The 19,344-nt window shown below is 36.7% G+C and overlaps 1 protein-coding gene across 4 annotated transcripts in view; it reads right to left on the bottom strand.

Annotated features, from left to right (window-relative positions):
* LRRK2 (leucine rich repeat kinase 2) overlaps positions 1 to 19,344 on the bottom strand; it is a 156,698-nt gene that overhangs the window by 16,082 nt on the left and 121,272 nt on the right. For all 4 annotated transcript variants that reach the window (XM_074403081.1, XM_074403082.1, XM_074403083.1 and 1 more), the window contains 4 exons: positions 17,192 to 17,352; positions 10,800 to 10,970; positions 9,194 to 9,294; positions 263 to 457 (listed from right to left, as the gene is read on the bottom strand). In XM_074403081.1, the coding sequence (XP_074259182.1) occupies positions 263 to 457; positions 9,194 to 9,294; positions 10,800 to 10,970; positions 17,192 to 17,352 (628 nt within the window). The remainder of the gene's footprint in view (positions 1 to 262; positions 458 to 9,193; positions 9,295 to 10,799; positions 10,971 to 17,191; positions 17,353 to 19,344) is intronic.

Here is a 19,344-nt window from a genome sequence, read left to right as displayed (position 1 = left end):
TGGTTTCCTTTACTTCCCTCTAAGAATCTCTTTCCTTAAATCACTTGTGCAAGATAACTCATCTCAGGCTCTGTTTCTGGGGATCCTGATATGAGACATATGCTGTGATTCTAAAGCAAAACACACTTTGAATACTCTTGTTCTAACAGAAAGCTAATTGAATAATACTCCTACATTGGCTCTTATTTAATTTCTTCCTAATTAACTTTCTAACTGATATATGCTTTAAATTATGAAAGATTTAAAAAGCATTCAGATTTACCTCAGAAGTGTATTCTTCAGTATTTAAATCTAGAAACGAGAGCTGTCCTCTGTTGGTGTGCCCACAGCCCAGCCAAATGCTTGCATTCCTGCTGTTGTGATGTGTAGCAACCATGCATTCAACAATAACATTTTTAGGTAATAAAATGTGTCTCATCAGACAGGTTAACTCAGCTGAATTCAAAATGTCAAAGACCTGAGAAATAACAACAGTACTTATCAAGTTAATTCATTTCCCTCAGAAAATCAAATATAGATCTAAATACTATAGCTCTATCAAGCAAAACCCAAAACTTTTAAACTGGAACCCACCTAGATCATCACGAGTAGTAATCTAAACTACAGATCAAATTACATGAAACACAAAATATGTATCTTTAAACTGTATTTGATACTCTTTTGTGTGTGTGTGTGTGTGTGTGTGTGTGTTTAACTTGAAAATCTCAAGTGTCAAACAGGATTTGGGCAGAGTCAGGAGGTAGTCTTCATTCAATTTTTTATTGCAGAGCAACCGCAAGTGGGAGAAATACCCTTGGGCCAACAATTTAGTTGTGCTTCTACTTCTGGTCGGGTTCGGTGGCTCAGGCCTATAATCCCAGCACTTTGGGAGGCCCAGGCAGGTATATCACCAGGTCAGAAGATTAAGATCATCCTGGCTAACACAGTGAAACCCTGTCTCTACTAAAAATACAAAATATTAGCTGAGCGCAGTGGCCCGCACCTATGGTCCCAGCTACTCAGGAGGCTGAGGCAGAAGAATGGCTTGAACCTGGGAGGCAGAGGTTGCAGTGAGCCGAGATCCCATCACTGCACTACAGCCTGGGTGACAGAGTGCGACTCCCTCTCAAAAACACAAATAAAATAAAATAAAAAGGAACAGGAATTGCAGCTTTGATAACAACATTTAGAAGTCATCCCTAGATTCTGTTTTTATTCTTGTCCTTCAGACACTAATTATCTGGAGAGATAGTGTTGAGGCACTGTAAGGAAACAGAACCAGAACTCAGGAAACTCGGATTAGAGCTGTGACAGAGCAACTTGCCTGTCACTCAGGAGACAACAAGAAAGCCCAACACTCTCTCTGACACCTCATCTCATAAAGATAATGAGTTTTCCTGTTGCCTAGGATACGTTATATTTTAAAGATAATATAAGCATGTCTAAGCTTTTTAAAACTGTCATGTATATATACTTATTAGGTGTTCTGTAATATATAGGTGAAATATAATAGAAAATGAAAAAAAAAGTAAAATAAGTTATGAATAAATGTTTACCATAGACATAAATATAAAAGTTCATGTGACTAAATTAAAAAACAGGCCAAGAAGAAAAGAAAATTATGTAATGTTTGATAAAGTCATTATAGTTGTACTTGACCATTTTTGATCAGAAAATCTAAACAGCTCACAACATAAAGATAACCTACATTTATTAAAATGTGTATCAGTGTAAAACACCACAAGAGTTCTCTTTGAGATGATATGGTGGAAGAGGTTACTTGGGTTGACAGTCCAACTAAAAAGAATTTAAAATGCTAAATAAAATTTTTTAAAACAATGTAATAAAAACATTGAATAGCTCACACTGTAAGAAATTATCAAGCCAAAATTACAGTGAGAGACAGAAACCAGAGAGGTCAGTTGACTCCTAAAGCCAGACTTGCCCTGAAGACATTTGCCTGCCAAGACAAAGTGAGAAAAGATTAATATACAGTCTTGGATGCTTTGTGGGGCCCATAGGAGAGACGTTAAAGTCTAGGGCCTTCCCGAGATAGACAGTCTTAGTAATGGGACTATACCCATAAAGCTAAGATTCCAAAAGACTACTGCATATTCAGCATAAACAGGAAGCAGAAGTCAACTTGTCCACATTTACACCTTCATTGGTATATAAGAAAAGTTGCTTTGGGATTGTGCAAGGAAAGGGGGAGAAGGAGCCAAAGGCTGCTGAAAAATTGCTATTCACAAGCTTGAGGACAATAAAATTCACAGACAAGAGTTATATCAATGGAGCAGTTGAAAAAAAAAAAACTCAAGTCATGAATTGCATTTAAAACAATTTGCAGCAAGAAAAATCAAGCAAAAGATATGCAATACCTATATGTAGCATTACAAAACTTTATTGAAAGCCACTTGACTCCTGGCTTTAGGAGTCAACTGACCTTTCTAGTTTCTGCTTTTCACTGTGATTTTGGCCTGGTAATTCTCAAGAAGACCTCAGTAAACAGAGAGAATTTATACCATTCAAGAGTAGAAAGATTTGGCCAGGTACAGTGGCTCAGAACTATAATCCCAGCACTTTGGGAGGCCTAGGTGGGAGGATGGCTTGAGGCCAAGAGTTCAAGACCAGCCTGGGCAACATAGTGAGATCCTTTCTTTATAAAAAAATTAAAGGAAAAGTTAACCAGGCTTGGTGGCACACAATTGGCTGAGGGAGGCTGAGGTGACAGGATTGCTTGAAACCAGGAGGCCAAAGCTGCACTGAGCTGTGATCCTGCCACTGCACTCTAGCCTGAGTGGCAGAACAAAAGCTTGTCTCAAAAAAAAAAAAAAAAACAAAGACTTAATACCACAAGGATATTCTCTCCAGATTGTCTACATATTCAATGCAAGGCCAATCCAAAGAACAATGTGTTTTTGCATAAGATTTGACAGCATGATTCTAAATTTTATACAGAAAATCTAGGCCTAAGATTAGTTAAGATATTCCTGGATGAGAGAAATAAATGGGGAGAGGAGATCATTATAAAGCTACAGAAATTAAGACAGGGTCATACTGGAAGAAGAATAAACAAGTTGATTAGTAAAAGACAGTGTACATGTAGATATGTGTATATATCTTTATTTAATACATTACAAAATGGACACAGTAGATCAACAGGACAAAAGGGAAGAAACTAGTAAATTAAGCTGAAAAAAAATGATTTTCCACCTAAAAAAGAAAAAAGAGATAAAAATGGACAGAGATGAGGGATCCAAGATGGCCGATTAGGAGCAGCTCAGGATTGCAGCTCCCAGTGACAGCGCGGAGGGTGAGTAGACGCCACATTTCCAGATGGATTTTTATTGCCCACAGACCAGGAGATTCCCAGGCAGAGGAGACCCATGGGTCGCCAATGTGTCTGTTTTGGCCAGCATGGCAGTTTTGCTGGTGCCCTGGCGCGGTGGTTCTCCGTACAAAATACACGGGTCCGAGCACCATTTTAGCTGGCGATTGGAGCTCCTGGGAGACAGAGTCACTCATTCATCTGATTAAAAAGGGGACTGAAACAAGGAGCCAGGCCAGGAGATTCCCAGGCAAAAAAGTGCCACAAATCACAGCACCGCTGTTTCTGCCGGTTTCAGACCCCCCATGCAGTGGGTCGCAGCATGGGAAATCACACAGATCCCAGCACCTTTTCAACAGGCGACTGGAACACCTGGGAGACAGTCAACCATTCAACTAAAAAAAAACAGGGAGCCAGGTGATCAGGCTTGGCTGGTCTCACCCCCACAAAAAATCAGCAATAGGAAACGCTCTGGATTGAGAGTTTCACAGCAAGCACAGCTGAACCCAGGATGGTCCAGCTCAGTGGGGGAGGGGCATCTGCCATTACTGAGGCAGTCCACCACTAAGGAGGTAGTTTGCCATTGCTGAGGCAGCCAGCCATTACAGAGAGAGTCTACCATTATAGAGGTGGGCCACCATTGCCAAGGCAGTTCTAACTATACCCATATAAACAGGACTGCAGGGAAGTTCACACAGCAGCTAGGTGGAGCCCACAGCAGCTCAGCAAAGCCTCTGCAGGCAGACAGTGACTAGGCTGCCTCCTCGCTGGGCAGGGCAGCCCTGAAAAAAGACAGCAGCACAACAGAAACTCATAAATAAAGCCCTAACTCCCCAGGACAGAGCACCTGGGGGAAAAAAAAGCGGGGGATGGTTTATAGCGAGTTCTGCCGCAGCAGACTTAAACGTACCTGCCCAGCAGCTCTGAATGAACAATAGAGCTCACAGCTCAGCACTTGAGCTCCTATAAAGGACAGACTGTCTCCTCAGGCAGCTCCCTGACCCCCATATATCCAAAGAGTAACCTCATAAAAGAGAGCTCAGACTGACATCTGGTGGGTATCCTTCTGGGACAAAGATACTCAGACTGACATCTGGTGGGTATCCTTCTGGGACAAAGACAGCAGAAGAAGAAACTGGCAGCAACCCTTACTGTTCTGGAGCCACTGCAGGTGAGCCCCAGGCAAGCAGGGCCTAGAGTAGACCTCAGCACTCCTACAGCAGAGGGGCCAGACTTTTAGAAGGAAAACTAAGAAACAGAAAGAAATAACTTCATCATCAACACTGGACATCCACTCAGAGACTCAATCTGAAAGTCAACAAATACAAAGACGACAGGTGGGTAAATCCAGAAAGATGGGAAGAAACCAGTGCAAAAAGGATGAAAACACCTCAAACCAGAGTGCTTCTCCTCCTACAAGGGATCACAGCTCCTCACCAGCAAGGGAACAAGGCTGGATGGAGAATGAGTATGATGAATTGACAGAATCAGGCTTCAGAAAGTGGGTAATAAGAAACTTCTGTGAGCCAAAAGAACATATTCTAACCCAAAGCAAAGAAACTAAGAACCTTCAAAAAAGATTTGACAAAATGCTTACGAGAATAAACAACTTAGATAGGAATATAAATGAATTTATGGAGCTGAAAAACATAACACGAGAACTTTGCGAAGTATACACAAGTTTCAACAGCCGAATTGACCAAGCAGAAGAAAGGATATCAGAGGTCGAAGATCAACTCAATAAAATAAAATGAGAAGGCAATAGTAGATAAAAAAGGGTAAAAAGGAATGAACAAAGTCTCCAAGAAATATGAGACTATGTGAAAAGACCTAATCTACGTTTGATAGGCGTACCTGAGTGTGATGGAGAGAATGAATCGAAGCTGGAAAATACTCCTGAGGATATTATCCAGGAAAACTTCACTAACCTAGCAAGAGAGGCCAATATTCAAGTCCAGGAAATACAGAGAACACTACAAAGATATTCCTCAAGAAGAGCAACCCCAAGGCACATAATCATCAGATTCACCAGGGTTGAAATGAAAGAGAAAATGCTAAGGGCAGCCAGAGAGAAAGGTCGAGTTACCCACAAAGGGAAGCCCATCAGATTCACAGCAGATCTTTCAGCAGAAACCCTACAAGCCAGAAGAGACTGGGGGCCAATATTCAACATCCTTAAAGAAAAGAACTTTCAACCCAGAATTTCCTATCCAGCCAAACTAAGCTTCATAAGTGAAGGAAAAATAAAATCCTTTGTGAACAAGCAAGTACTCAGAGATTTCATCACCTCCAGGCCTGCTTTACAAGAGCTTCTGAAAGAAGCACTACACATAGAAAGGAAGAACCAGTACCAGCCACTCCAAAAACATACCAAATGGTAAAGAGCATCAACACAACGAAGAAACTGCATCAACTAATGGGCAAAACGGCCAGCTAGCATCAAAATGGCAGGATCAAATTCACACATAACAATATTAACCCTAAATGTAAATGGGCTAAATACCCCAATCAAAAGACACAGACTGGCAAATTGGATAAAAAGCCAAAACCCATCGGTGTGCTATATCCAGGAAACCCATCTCACATGCAAGGATACACAAATGCTCAAAATAAAGGGATGGAGGAAGATTTATCAAGCAAATGGAGAGCAAAAAAAAAAAAAGCAGGAGTGGCAATTCTCATCTCTCATAAAATAGACTTTAAAGCAACAAAGATCAAAAGAGACAAAGAAGGACATTACATAATGGTAAAAGGATCAATGCACCAAGAAGAGCTAACGATCCAAAATATATACACACCCAATACAGGAGCCCCCAGATACATAAGGCAAGTTCTTAATGACTTACAAAGAGACTTAGACTCCCACACAGTAATAGTGGGAGACTTTAACACCCCATTGTCAATATTAGACAGATCAATGAGACAGAAGATTAATAAGGATATCCAGCACCTGAACTCAGACCTGGACCAAGCAAACCTAACAGACATTTACAGAACTCTCCACCTGAAATCCACAGAATATACATTCTTCTCAGCACCATATCACACCTATTCTAAAACTGACCACATAATTGGAAGTAAATCACTCCTCAGCAAATGCAAAAGAATGGAAATCATAACAAACAGTCTCTCAGACCACAGTGCAATCGAGTTAGAACTCAGAATTCAGAAACTAACTCAGAACCGCACAGCTTCATGGAAACTGAACAACTGGTCTTGAATGTTGACTGGATAAACAATGAAATGAAGGCAGAAATAAAGGTGTTCTTTGAAACCAACGAGAACGAAGACACAACATACCAGAATCTCTGGGACACATTTAAAGCAGTCTTTAGAGGAAAATATATAGCAATAAATGCCCACATGAGAAGCAATGAGAGATCTAAAATCAACACCCTATCATCAAAATTGAAAGAGCTAGAGGAGCAAGATTAAAAAAAAAAAACTCAAAACCTAGCAGAAGACAGGAAATAACTAAGATCAGAGCAGAACTGGAGGAGACAGAGACACAAAAAAAACTCTTCAAACAATAAATCCAGGAGCTGGTTTTTCGAAAAGAAATAGACCACTAGCCAGGTTAATAAAAAAGAAAAGAGAGAATAATCAAATAGATGCAATACAAACAATAAAGGGGATATCACCACAGATTCCAAAGAAATGCAAACCATCATCAGAGATTATTACAAACAACTCTATGTACATAAACTAGTAAACCTGGAAGAAATGGATAAATTCCTGGACACTTGCATCCTCCCAAGCCTAAACCAGGAAGAAGTCCAAGACCTGAATAGACCAATAACAAGGTCTGAAGTTCAGGCAACAATTAAGAGCCTACCACCCAAAAAAAGCCCAGGTCCAGATGAGTTCACAGCTGAATTCTACCAGATATACAAAGAAGAGCTGGTAACATTCCTTCTGCAACTATTTCAAACAATCCAAAAAGAGGAAATCCTTCCCAAATCATTTTATGAGACCAACATCATACTGATACCAAAACCCAGCAGACACCCAGCAAGAAAACAAAACTTCAGGCCAATATACATGATGAACACAGATGCAAAAATCTTCAATAAAATACTGGCAAACCCATTGCAACAGCACATCAAAAAGCTTATCCACCATGATCAAGTAGGATTCATTCCAGGGATGCAACGCTGGTTCAACATAAGCAAGTCTATAAACGTAATTCACCACATAAACAGAACCAAAGACGAAAACCATATGGTTATCTCAATTGATGCAGAGAAGGCCTTTGACAAAATTCAACAGCCCTTTATGCTAAAAACCCTCAATAAACTAAGTACTGACGGAATGTATCTCAAAATAATAAAAGCTAAACCAATTATCATACAGAATGGGCAAAAACTGGAAGCATTCCCTTTGAAATCTGGCACTAGACAAAGATGCCCTCTCTCACCACTCCTATTCAATATAGTACTGGAAGTTCTAGCCAGAGCAATCAAGCAAGAAAAAGAAATAAAGGGTATTCAAATAGGAAAGGAGGAAATCAAATTGTCTCTATTTGCAGAAAACATGACTGTATATCTAGAAGACCCCATCGTCTGAGCCCAAAATCTCCTGAAACTGATAAGCAACTTCAGCAAAGTCTCAGGAAACAAAATAAAGGTGCAAAAATCACAAGCATTCTTATACACCAGTAACAGACTTAAAGAGAGCCAAATCAAGAACGAACTGCCATTCACAATTGCTACAAAGAGAAATACCTAGGAATACAACTAACAAGGAACATAAAGGACCTCTTCAAGAAGAACTACAAACCACTGCTCAATCAAATAAAAGAGGACACAAACATATGGAGAAACATTCCATGTTCATGATTAAGAAGAATCAGTACCGTGAAAATGGCCATATTGCCTAAAGTAATTTACAGATTCAATGCTATCCCCATCAAGCTACCAATGACCTTCTTCACAGAACTAGAAAAAACCACCTTAAACTTCATATGGAACCAAAAGAGAGCCCGCATAGCCAAGTCAATTCTTAGCAAAAAGAACAAAGCAGGAGGCATCACACTACTGGACACAGGGAGGGGAGCATTACACACTGGGGTCTGTAGAGGGGAAATAGGGGAGGGACAGTGGGCAGTGGGGAGTTGGGGAGAGATAGCATGGGGGGAAATGCCAGATATAGGTGATGGGGAGGAAGGCAGCAAATCACTGCCATGTATGTACCTATGCAACAATTTTGCATGTTCTTCACATGTTCCCCAAAACCTAAAAATTAATAAAAAAATTTTTAAAATGGACAGATATACCATTTCTATCTTGAATAGAGATAAAAATATTAATTCCAATGGATTAAAAACTTGTCAAAAGAAAACTTTTAAAATGCTTGAAGAAATCATGGGTAAATATTTTTGTGTCTCTAAAAGAAAGATGGACCCTTTAAAACAGGACCAAAAAGTAATAACTTGAAAAAGGATTACTAAATTTATACATATTGAAATTAAGAAATTCTGTTCATTAACAGACACCCTACAGGGAATTTAAAAAGCCACCAACTCAAAAAAGAAATTTGCAACATGTAAAACCAACAAAGGATTGGTCTATTCTATATAAATTTTTTTCTCATTTGATTTGTAGGCAAATTATGCAATAGAAAAATGGGCAAAATAATGAGCAGGCATCTCTAAGAGGACACACACATGATGCAATCAGAGAGAAGCATACAGGAAATGTGGGGTTTGGGCAATGTCCTTTTTCTGGCCTGGGATGCTGGGAATTAGAAGATTTGCCTTGTAACTATTTTTAATTTTGTTTGTATGTGTTTATTTATGTGTTTAAGTATATATATTTGAAGATTATATATATACATATATGCACATGTTCTGTAGAAAATATATTAAGAAATTTTACATAAGAATACCTGTGCAGAAGTAGGCCTTTCTTGAGGATTTTCTTTCAAACACTTTTTAATTAATTTCTCAACCATAGGCCATGGGACACAACCATATTCTTTAACTGGATCTAAAACATTCAAAAAAATAATCATGCTAGCATACTAAATAAATCAGAACAGTTATATTTCCTCTCAATATTTATAAAAGGTCCAGACATTACAGAGAAAAATATTAATCTCCATAATCCTATGTTTATATCAATTTACTTATCACAAAATTAAAGCTAATTTTGTTGACTTGATCTCTCCTAAGAGGTAACGAAAAAGATGTCTTGGTTTTTTTTTAAAGGAACAAAAAGAGACCCAAATACCAATTTAATAAAATAACGGATTTTCTTTCCATACCTGCATTTCAAATAGACTTTGAAAACACTTTTGCTTATATAATGATTAGACTCCTGCTTTTTATTTTAATACTCAAAGTAGGCAAGCATTTAATCTTTATGTCCTCACAGATGGTTTGCGCTCATTTGCTTTTTATAAGAGGCAGGTTATTCTATTGATAGATGCAGAATAGAGACCCCAGTTTTTTTAAATGGAGTCTCACTCTGTTGCTCAGGCTGGAGTGCAGTGGCAAAATCTCAGCTCACTGCAACCGCCGCCTCCCAGGTTCAAGCTCTTCTTGTGCCTCAGCCTCCCTGGTAGCTGGGACTGTAGGCACGTGCCACCACGTCTGGCTAATTTTTGTATTTTTAGTAGAGATGGGGTTTCACTATGTTGGCCAGGCTGGTCTCCTGCTCCTGTCCTCAAGTGATCCACCTGCCTGGGTCTCCCAAAGTGCTGGGATTACAGATGTGAGACACTGTGCCTGGCAGATACCTGAATATTTTCACTAGAAAACTAATGAGTAAAATAAGGCAGATAACCCAGATTATATCTAAGTTTCACCCAATTTATAGTAAGTTTTCTTTTGCTAGGATCTTTAAAGTCACACACAAGAAAGATACAGCTCTATGTCCTGAACATGGCACATCATGTACACTCAAAAATATTTCTTAAATGAAAGAGAAAGCAGAAAATACAAGAAACAGCTAAATAAATTTAAAAGGATATTTTGTAGTGAGAACTAAAGTAATGGTTAAGGGATGAATTACAAGGTCCTCTAATTTCTTGAAAGCGTGAGACAACCATTCCCAGCGATCTTTGATAACATTAAATACACATTTATTAATTCTTACTAAAACTTCTTATTATAGATCACTCAATCTTTCATTTCTGCATGTAAATTATTTCATGCCAGGAAAATGAAAACTTTCTAGGCTAATGAACATATAGTAATTATGAAAATTAAAAATCACCAAATGTGGCATTCTAACAGCAAATTCCTTTTCTGAGTACGTTTCTAAATATAATACTAAACACACCAATATTAATTTGGGATTTTTTTAAAGCCTAAAACCACTACCTTTTTCAGGTGATTTTTATTCACATGTCACAGGATTTAAGAATATTTATGCATTAAACAAAAAAAGATCAGCAGTTTAAGGAATTAAGCATACGACTACAATTAAATAAAAATTAAGCTGCTGATACTAAGAAAAAAAATCTTCATTGCAGAGAAAACAGAACTTACCAGGTAATTTTCCTTGTATTGCTAATTCATCAAACTCATTTGGAAACTTCAAACCCTCTACTATTCTTCCTCCAGTTGTCAAAATGTCATAGAGTAGTAAACCAAATGAATAAACATCAGCCTGTTGGTTATAAATGACATTTCCTCTGGCAACTTCAGGTGCACGAAACCCTGAAATAAAGCAGACAAAATAATAAATATGCCCAACATCGGGGCTCGTACATCCAAGGAGGCATATACTTAGGCTATGTGCCAAAGAAGAGTCAGGAAGAGATGTTCTAAACCAGGCTGTGTTATTTTTGTAACCAGATACCTTGGATCAAGTCAATTAATAGTCCTGTCTCAGAACATCTCACCCTGCAAGGTTGACCTCAAAGGACAATAAAATCCTTCAACCTTTATTATATATATCTTCAATCTTTAATAAGATCACCTTGAAGGATAACAGGGATAAATATTCAATTGTAAGTTATTAAGTAGTATTTCATAATTAAGAAATAAAGCTTACTAGGAAAACATATATCATTTTTCTCATTCCTAATATTAACTATTTCCAGGACAGTGTTTTAAAAGCAGGAGTGATAAGCAGAAAGGAGATTTCTAAACTTCACTCCAACTCACTTTAACCTGACCAAAATTCTAACACTCTCATTATTTCCTGAACTTGTCGCTCTGCTCTTTCTACCCGGTTAAAAATCAATAAATAAAAACTAAAACTAAAACAAATAAAAGCCTTCTTTCCTGGATTCATGTCTGAAATTCTTTTAAAAGGAAATACATCTTTTATTCCAAAAGAGAGACAAATTACTTTTAAATTCTTCAGAAAAATAGTGATTTCAATATTTGTGATAATAAAACTATAAACAATCTAAAGAAATCCAATCACAAAGGGAAATAGTTAAACAATGATTGCCATGCAGTAACTGAAATATCACTTTTTAAGCTGATATGCTATGGCATAAATGATAAGAAAATGTAGGATATAATCCTGGACAGACAGTAATCAATATGTGGGAAAAAAATCAACTGAAATTTTTATAAGCTGTGATAATGGTATCATGATTATTTAAGTAAACACCCTTATTCCAAAGAAATACTATGTTCAGAGAATGTGTGGCATGACGTCTACAACTTAATTTTGAGGATTCCTTCATATGCAAAGACAGTAAGAAAGAACAAGTAAGGCAAAAAGCAAATAATCAATGAATTTGTGTGTAGGGTATTTGAATGTATATTTTATTACTCTTTCTTTCCTTTTTTTTTTTTTTTTTTTTTGAGATGGAGATCTCACTTTGTCACCCAGGCTGGAGAGCAATCGGGTGATCTTGGCTCACTACAACCTCCCCCTTCCAGGTTCAAGTGATTCTCCTGCCTCAGTCTCCAGAATAGCTGTAATAATAGGCATCTACTACCACATCCAGCTAATTTTTCTGTTTTTTTTTACAGACTGGGTTTCACCATATTGGCCAGGCTGGTCTTGACCTCCTGACCTCAAGTGATCCATCCCCCTTGGTCTCCCAAAGTACTGGAATTACAGGCATGAGCCACCACATCTGGCCTGTACTGCTCTTTCAACTCTTCTGTAGGCATAAACATTTTCAAGATAAAAAGTTGACGGGAATGTACATAATTAAAGTCTAGGAAGAAATACATCCCAATATAATTATTTCATTTGCTAAAATTATCTGTACATTTTATCTTCCTTTTTATTTCCACCTTTTTAATTATGAAATTATATGATTGTTAGGGTAATTTAAATATGCAGCCAGAAAAATCTAACAAGGTATGAATTCACAGCCTTCAAGGAGTAAATGACTGAATGTGTAAACAGTTCTATTTGACAGAGAGACTACCAGCAAAAGACGGAGCTTAGCAGTCCTCACCATGCTGGAAAAGCATGAAGAGTTAGAAGGAAGAGACACCGAATTTGAGCATGATAACCTTCACTATGCTAACCGATAACATTCCCTCACATATATGCATGTGAATATATTGAATATATGGTAATATAATTAATATATATTAATATAATTACATATAATTATCGTGTAAATAAGCATAATTTACATACTGTATTAAGTCACAGATACAGTATTTCAGACCTAAATATATTATACATTTCCTTAGAACATGGGCATTTTCCTATATAATCATAATATCATTCTCACAACCTAAGTTAAAGAATTGTGTAATTAAGATAGTTCTAAAACATATCCCTAATAAAGTGTACCTGTGACATAATGTAAACAAATCACAATAGCTCCTAATTCATATCTCTCTCCTATTTTACAGATATCTTATTGAGCATTTCATTTGATATGCACACGAATCATCTGTGGTAGACAGATAAGGACTTTCTACTTTACAAATGATGTAATCCTTTCAGAAATGTATGTATTTTCCTAAGGCAACACAGATAATGAATAGCAAAGTCAAGAGTACTTAAAAATAATGAGCTACCCACACATTCACTAGTTCATTAACAACCTTCATGCTTGCCTTCTTAAAATGTGAAAGAGATTTGGGAGGCTTTTCAAAATTTTAACCAGTTATTTATTATTCATTGAGCACATTTATTAGGTATCTATTATGTCAAGGTACTATTCAAAAACTATTAAAATGTTCAGCATATTTTTTTCTTAATATGTATACTGTTGGAATCTGGAATCACGGGCTTTTAAAGCAGGAAAAGACTCTAGGGGTCATGTCTACTTCTAAATTCTCATCCAGTATACACATCCGTTTACAATAGTTTTTACCACTCTAGGCAACAATCTGAAGATCGTAGAGCTGTGCAGAAGGCTGGAATTTTTTTTCACAATGAGTCTGAGAACTCTGAGAAAGGTAATTGTGAAGATAATGGAAAGGAATATTTGCTTCAATATGGAAATGCTATTCACCTTCTAATCTTCCCCCTTTCAAAGTAAGCATCTCCATTGGTATGATCTCTTACCATGGAAACATAATATTATTTATATATTCAGAAAGTACCTCAATTATAATATGATACTCTTCTAAAAGCTTCTTTAAATTCATCCCATGAATTTCTAGTGTCCTTGATTGCACTAACAATTTCTTGATGAACATCAAGCCACTATTAAGTAGGAGACCTAGTTTGGTACCTGGTAAATGTTCAACATATTGTTGCCAAGTGAATGAATAAATGAATAAAAAATAAGTGTAATTTCCCCTTGTAGAATTATCATAATAATTACAATGTTAAAATACTTGAGAGAATATGATTTATTATCTAAAAACTATTTTTAGAAATAATTTTTCAGAGAAGTTTGCATTTTAACAAATGCAATAAGTAAAGAAAGAAAAGATCCATAGATGAAGACAAAGAGAAATTTATGAATTAAGTCTGAGTATATATCACATTGTGTACTGAAACACATATTCTATTTTTTTACTTTCACAGAAGTATGAGTAAAGTATGTTCCATAATCTCCATCAGATGTTCATGTATGTCCAGTGAGAAACATTTTATTTAACCAAAGACTGTAGTATTTATATGGGTGTGGTAACTACCATTTTATCAGTTAAATGTTAAAGTCATCAGTCAGCATTCATCTCAGTTAACAGCGCAACTGCCACAGGACCCAGAATTAACTGTCACTCCCAACAGAATAAGATATAAATATATCCATTTGACTGAGTTAACATTGAAACTCTGCAAATTATTTAAAGTTGAAAATATCCATACTATAAAGATTTTCAAAATGTGGACAGACACGGCCCCATGGTCCTTGTCAACAATCGCACTGTTTCTGTCTCTGCATCCCCAGCTATCACAGTGCTGGACCAGAGGCTCTGCTCTCAGGTTACTTGGGTTTGCATTTTGTTCTACAGTTTTTGTCCTATAGGACCTTGTAAATGTTTCTGACATTCTCTAAACTTTAGTCTCTGTACCTCTAGACTAGAAATAGTAATAGCACATATGTCAGAAGGTCCTAAAAATTGAGATACTCAATGCATGGATAGAGCTATGTGCAAGTCCAGCAGATTGCTTATGTTCTGGAAGGCTCTGCTCCCATTACCATCCTCTGTAAGACAACTGTAATAAACTCACACTCATAATACACACACTGCAGTAAGAGTTAGTATATAAATGCACTCAAAAAGCTTACCAAATCCATGGTCTTTTGCTTCTCTGTAAGTTTCCAAGTTAAAAGATGTAACATTATCAGGAAGATTCATTAAATGGAAAAAGACAAGAAGATAAGTGAAATTGTATGAGAGGGAAGTATTGTCTTCCCAAACAGAACTGCTCTGGAGAAGAAAAAGTTTGGCGATGGTAGTAGCAGTAGTAGTATTAGCAGGAGTGAGAATTACTGTTATTTAAAGTTGGTGGCAGAGTTTAGGGCTGAGATAATTAGAAGTACTCCAACAATAATAAATAGAGTAATGATAAAGAGAAAATCTAGAAAAAAAGCTTACAAAGTATTAAGCAGCCTGTGGGAAGAGTGGGCAGAAGAGAAAAGATTAGACCCTAGGTTTCTATGATGATCTGTCTCCATATTTATGTTACCACCATTCAATATTGGAGATTAAAAGAGATCAGGAAAAAGTATGTGGCTTAGTACGAAGAATCAGATGGATATTACATTTTAGACAGGTTTTGAGCAAAACCAGGAAATCAGATACTGAAAATGAAAGGCCATGCGTCTGAACCAAGGTGAACGGAGCTGGTGCCAGCTGGCCCAGACCACAAAGAGGAGAAGCAGAGATCAAGTACAAGAGCACAGCCCACAGGGACCCGGGAGATCCACTGTCCAGTTAAGTAGACAAGGCTTCAGTGACAGATTTTCACTCCATGAACAGAAAGACTGGGTTGGGGGATGCAAGAGGAAGAAACTCCAAGTCCCAGTTGAGTGGCCCAGTCCACCTTCATGTCCCATGACAAAAATTAGCAGATCTTCCAAGAGAAAATCACTATCCTGTCCCAACTTTTTCCATATGGGACTATATGAAGCCTGTGGAATTTCATTTTTTAAGATTGTTTTTCCCAACTCTCATTGACAATATTTGCTATTCATGGCTCTGTTTTGTTTTGATTTTTAAAATAATGAACATTAAATAAGCCTCTTCAAGTTACAGTTGCATATGGTTTAGCAGAGACTATAGGATTTAAAGCCAAATATCGCTGGATCTGGTTCTAATTTAGACTGAATTCTTAACCTTGGCCAATGACTGCGTGACATTCTACAAGTTACATAATCTCACTGAGCCTCAGTTTTCTCATTTGGCAAATGAGAAAATAATAGCTAACTTCCAGCCCTGGCATGAGGATAAGAGCTCGTGTCTCTGATATACCCGGCACTGAGCCTGATGCACAGCAGGTACTCATAAAATGATAATTAGTTTTATTACCGTTCAACAAGGCAGACACACTCTCAGCCAGAACATACACTTTGAAGTGTTTATGAGAATACACAGTCTACTCCCAAAATGCAGCTATGTAAAACAACAGAGTACATGTGCATTTGGAGCAAAAATAAAAGCAGGCATTGGAAACTGGGGCCATTTGCTTATTTAACACAAAAGTTGGGTGGGCAGAAACAAACTAGAACCTTTTCCCTAATGAGATATCCTCTAGCATATTTTCTTCTGTGTCAGGCATGGTGTTTGAATTAAGCTGCCATCATCAAGATGCTGTACAGCTACCTGTAATTTTTACTTACAGATAACTATACAAAGCTTCCCTAAAGATGGAGCGTTCCTACCACTTCAAACAAATGCCAACTCCTAAATGTTCTATTTCCTGCTCAAACTGATGTCTGAAACAAGATGTCTGTGCAGATCACTGGCTCCATAACTGTTTCTTAGGAATCTGAGCTTGATATTCTGATGAACTTGAGTAGAAGAAATTGAGTGGGAACTGAGAAAGAGAGGAAAGATTCCATGGGGGGGACAGTGATATGTACAGAAACCCTCAGTAGGGTCAGGGCCAGCCCCCTGTACTCAAACATATGTATTTCTGCAGCAAAATGTATGCATACTAAGGATGAAAAATAAAGATTGCAATAAGCATCCAGTCAGTTTGCTTAGGTTTTGCCACCAAATTAGTTACTTGAAAGAACTTGGGGTTTTCAGAGTTCTTTTGGTTTCAGAGTGATGAAAAAGAATTTGTGGACCTAAATTTGATTCACCTTACAAGGGTCAGCAATACCTAGATTAGTTTTTGCTGTTACTTTTTACAACCTCTGGGGTATCTAAAGATTCTAAAAATCAAACTTTTAAAAAATATAACTTGATATTAAACATTCTCTTCTTTTTAGTCCGTTTTTGCCCTGAGAAATTCAATTGTTTCTTTTTTCCTACAAAATATGACAGTAAAATCACAATGTGAAACTTGCAGCTTTTCACATGAGACAAACCTGATCACCTACCTGGTGTGCCCTCTGACGTTTTTATCCCCATTCTACAGCAGTACTGAGCAATGCCGTAGTCGGCAATCTTTGCAATGATGGCAGCATTGGGATACAGGGTGAAAAGCAGCACATTGTGGGGCTTCAAGTCTCGGTATATGATCATGGCTGAGTGGAGGTATCTGCCAGAAAATGCACAGGAAATTTTATTAAAATGTGATTACATGATAATAATTTTTGCCCTAATTTCCTTAAATATGCATATTCATTATGCTAAGCATCAAAAATTTTGTGCTCACTTTGATACTTAAAGTTAAGAGATATTGTAGAAGAAAATCAAAACACGTAAGTTTAATATTACAAAGTATGCTTTAAAAAAGGAGTCAAATCTGGTAAGTGAGTGATTTCAATGTTTGGTTTTTTTTTTAGGTTTTTGAGACAAGTCTATCTCAGGCAAAGTCCCAATTTTGGGAGACTTTTGTTTTGTATATGTCAATGATTACTTAAAGGCAATTCTGAATTCCTTCAATGGCCATATGACTATTTTAACTATTTCAAAATGTAAATATGTTAAATAAGTATTGATAGGATTTTGTTGTACTTGCGATTTATTTAATAGTTTTGTTCTTCTTAAAACCATATAGAGGTTTATCTCAGGTTTAAAATTTTTCTCTATTCCATTTATTATTAATATTTATTTTTCTGACTAAAATGTTTCCCAATGTTTGGAAAATATTTTCTACTTTTTGGATGAAAATATAAGACTTTTGCTTCCTATCAGTCTCTTCTGTTTGAGTATGTAATTTACCATAAACTAATCGTGTTAAATATTACAGTTAAAAAAGAACATCTGGGCTAAGATTTAGAATGAATGAAACATTGTCTTGGAAAAGACGATGGGTAATATTAAAGTCCATTCTTTTGGAGACTGACCCATGCAATCATGAGCAACCAGAGTTTGATATTTCAGGCAAATAACAAAATTTAATTAATATAAAAAAAGAACAATGCAAAGTTTTCATCTCAACCAGGTCCTATCCATTCTGGAAACATGGTCAGAGACCTTACTGTGTCTGCACAGTAAGACACTCCACAGTAATAACATCATCACATTAGATGTCTACAAAATTCTGATTTCCTACTTTGTCTTCTCTGCCTCATGATTTCAAATTGACTATAGCATTTCATGTGATGACACAGGTATGTTATAATCTACGTTTAAAATAATTTTTCACAAGACCTAATGGAGTTAAATTTAAATCATTTGCTTATTCATGACTGTTGGTTTTGGCTCACATTATATCAATTAATAGTTACTCCATTACCTAGTACCAATCACTTCTGGGAGGATTAGAAGCAGAGTGGCAATGATATCCTGAACTTTCAATTGTATGATGGCCTGGAGAGTACATATTTAATTGCATCAACTAATATAGCAGAAGATTCTCTCTTTTCCAGGATGTAGCTGGGACATTTGACATTAGGCCCATTCATTTCAGCATACTTATTTTGGGCGGAAAAAATAAGATAAATACAGTAATGAAGTTGACCTTCACAGTAAGTAATGGGCTTGGAAGAAAAATTTACTAAGGGCTTACTGAAAGGCCATTAGGTACTCTTGCCCTGCTGAAGAGAAAAGCTGAGAGATTAAGAATAAAAAAGCTAAAGCCAAGTCATACATCATTGAATAGCATCAAAATCCTTCATGAGGCATGCCTCTTTTAGTGTATTTATAGAACACAGACTCTTTCAGAATACTTCCGAAAGGCTAAAAAGAAATAGTTAAGCCTAATTTGAAATAATTTCAGTGGGAAAGAGATAATATCTTGGTTAGTTAAAATGTTCAATTACAGGATTTAATCTTGAGAAGCGCAGTTTTAATAGCTTTTAATAGAATAGCAAAATAGCTTTTGAAATAATAAGTAAAGATCTTTCCTTCCTGACAATAATTTAGCCATAACTTATGTATTGTGAAACCATGACTATTGTCAAATATTTTATTAAAATCAACTGGTTTATATTCAGTTAAACAGTCATTCTTTAATGGTGATTATTGTAAGAGTTGCTAAGAAACTTCTTTCTTCATAGCTTAAAGTAAACTTTATCTCATTCTGAATGGAATTATTCCAAAAATAGAACGCATTCGTTCATTTAACCAATATATACTAGGTATC

This window comes from Saimiri boliviensis, chromosome 7 (assembly GCF_048565385.1).
Source record: "Saimiri boliviensis isolate mSaiBol1 chromosome 7, mSaiBol1.pri, whole genome shotgun sequence".
NCBI classification, from domain to species: Eukaryota; Metazoa; Chordata; class Mammalia; order Primates; family Cebidae; genus Saimiri; species Saimiri boliviensis.
This window is presented reverse-complemented; position numbering and strand designations above follow the sequence as displayed.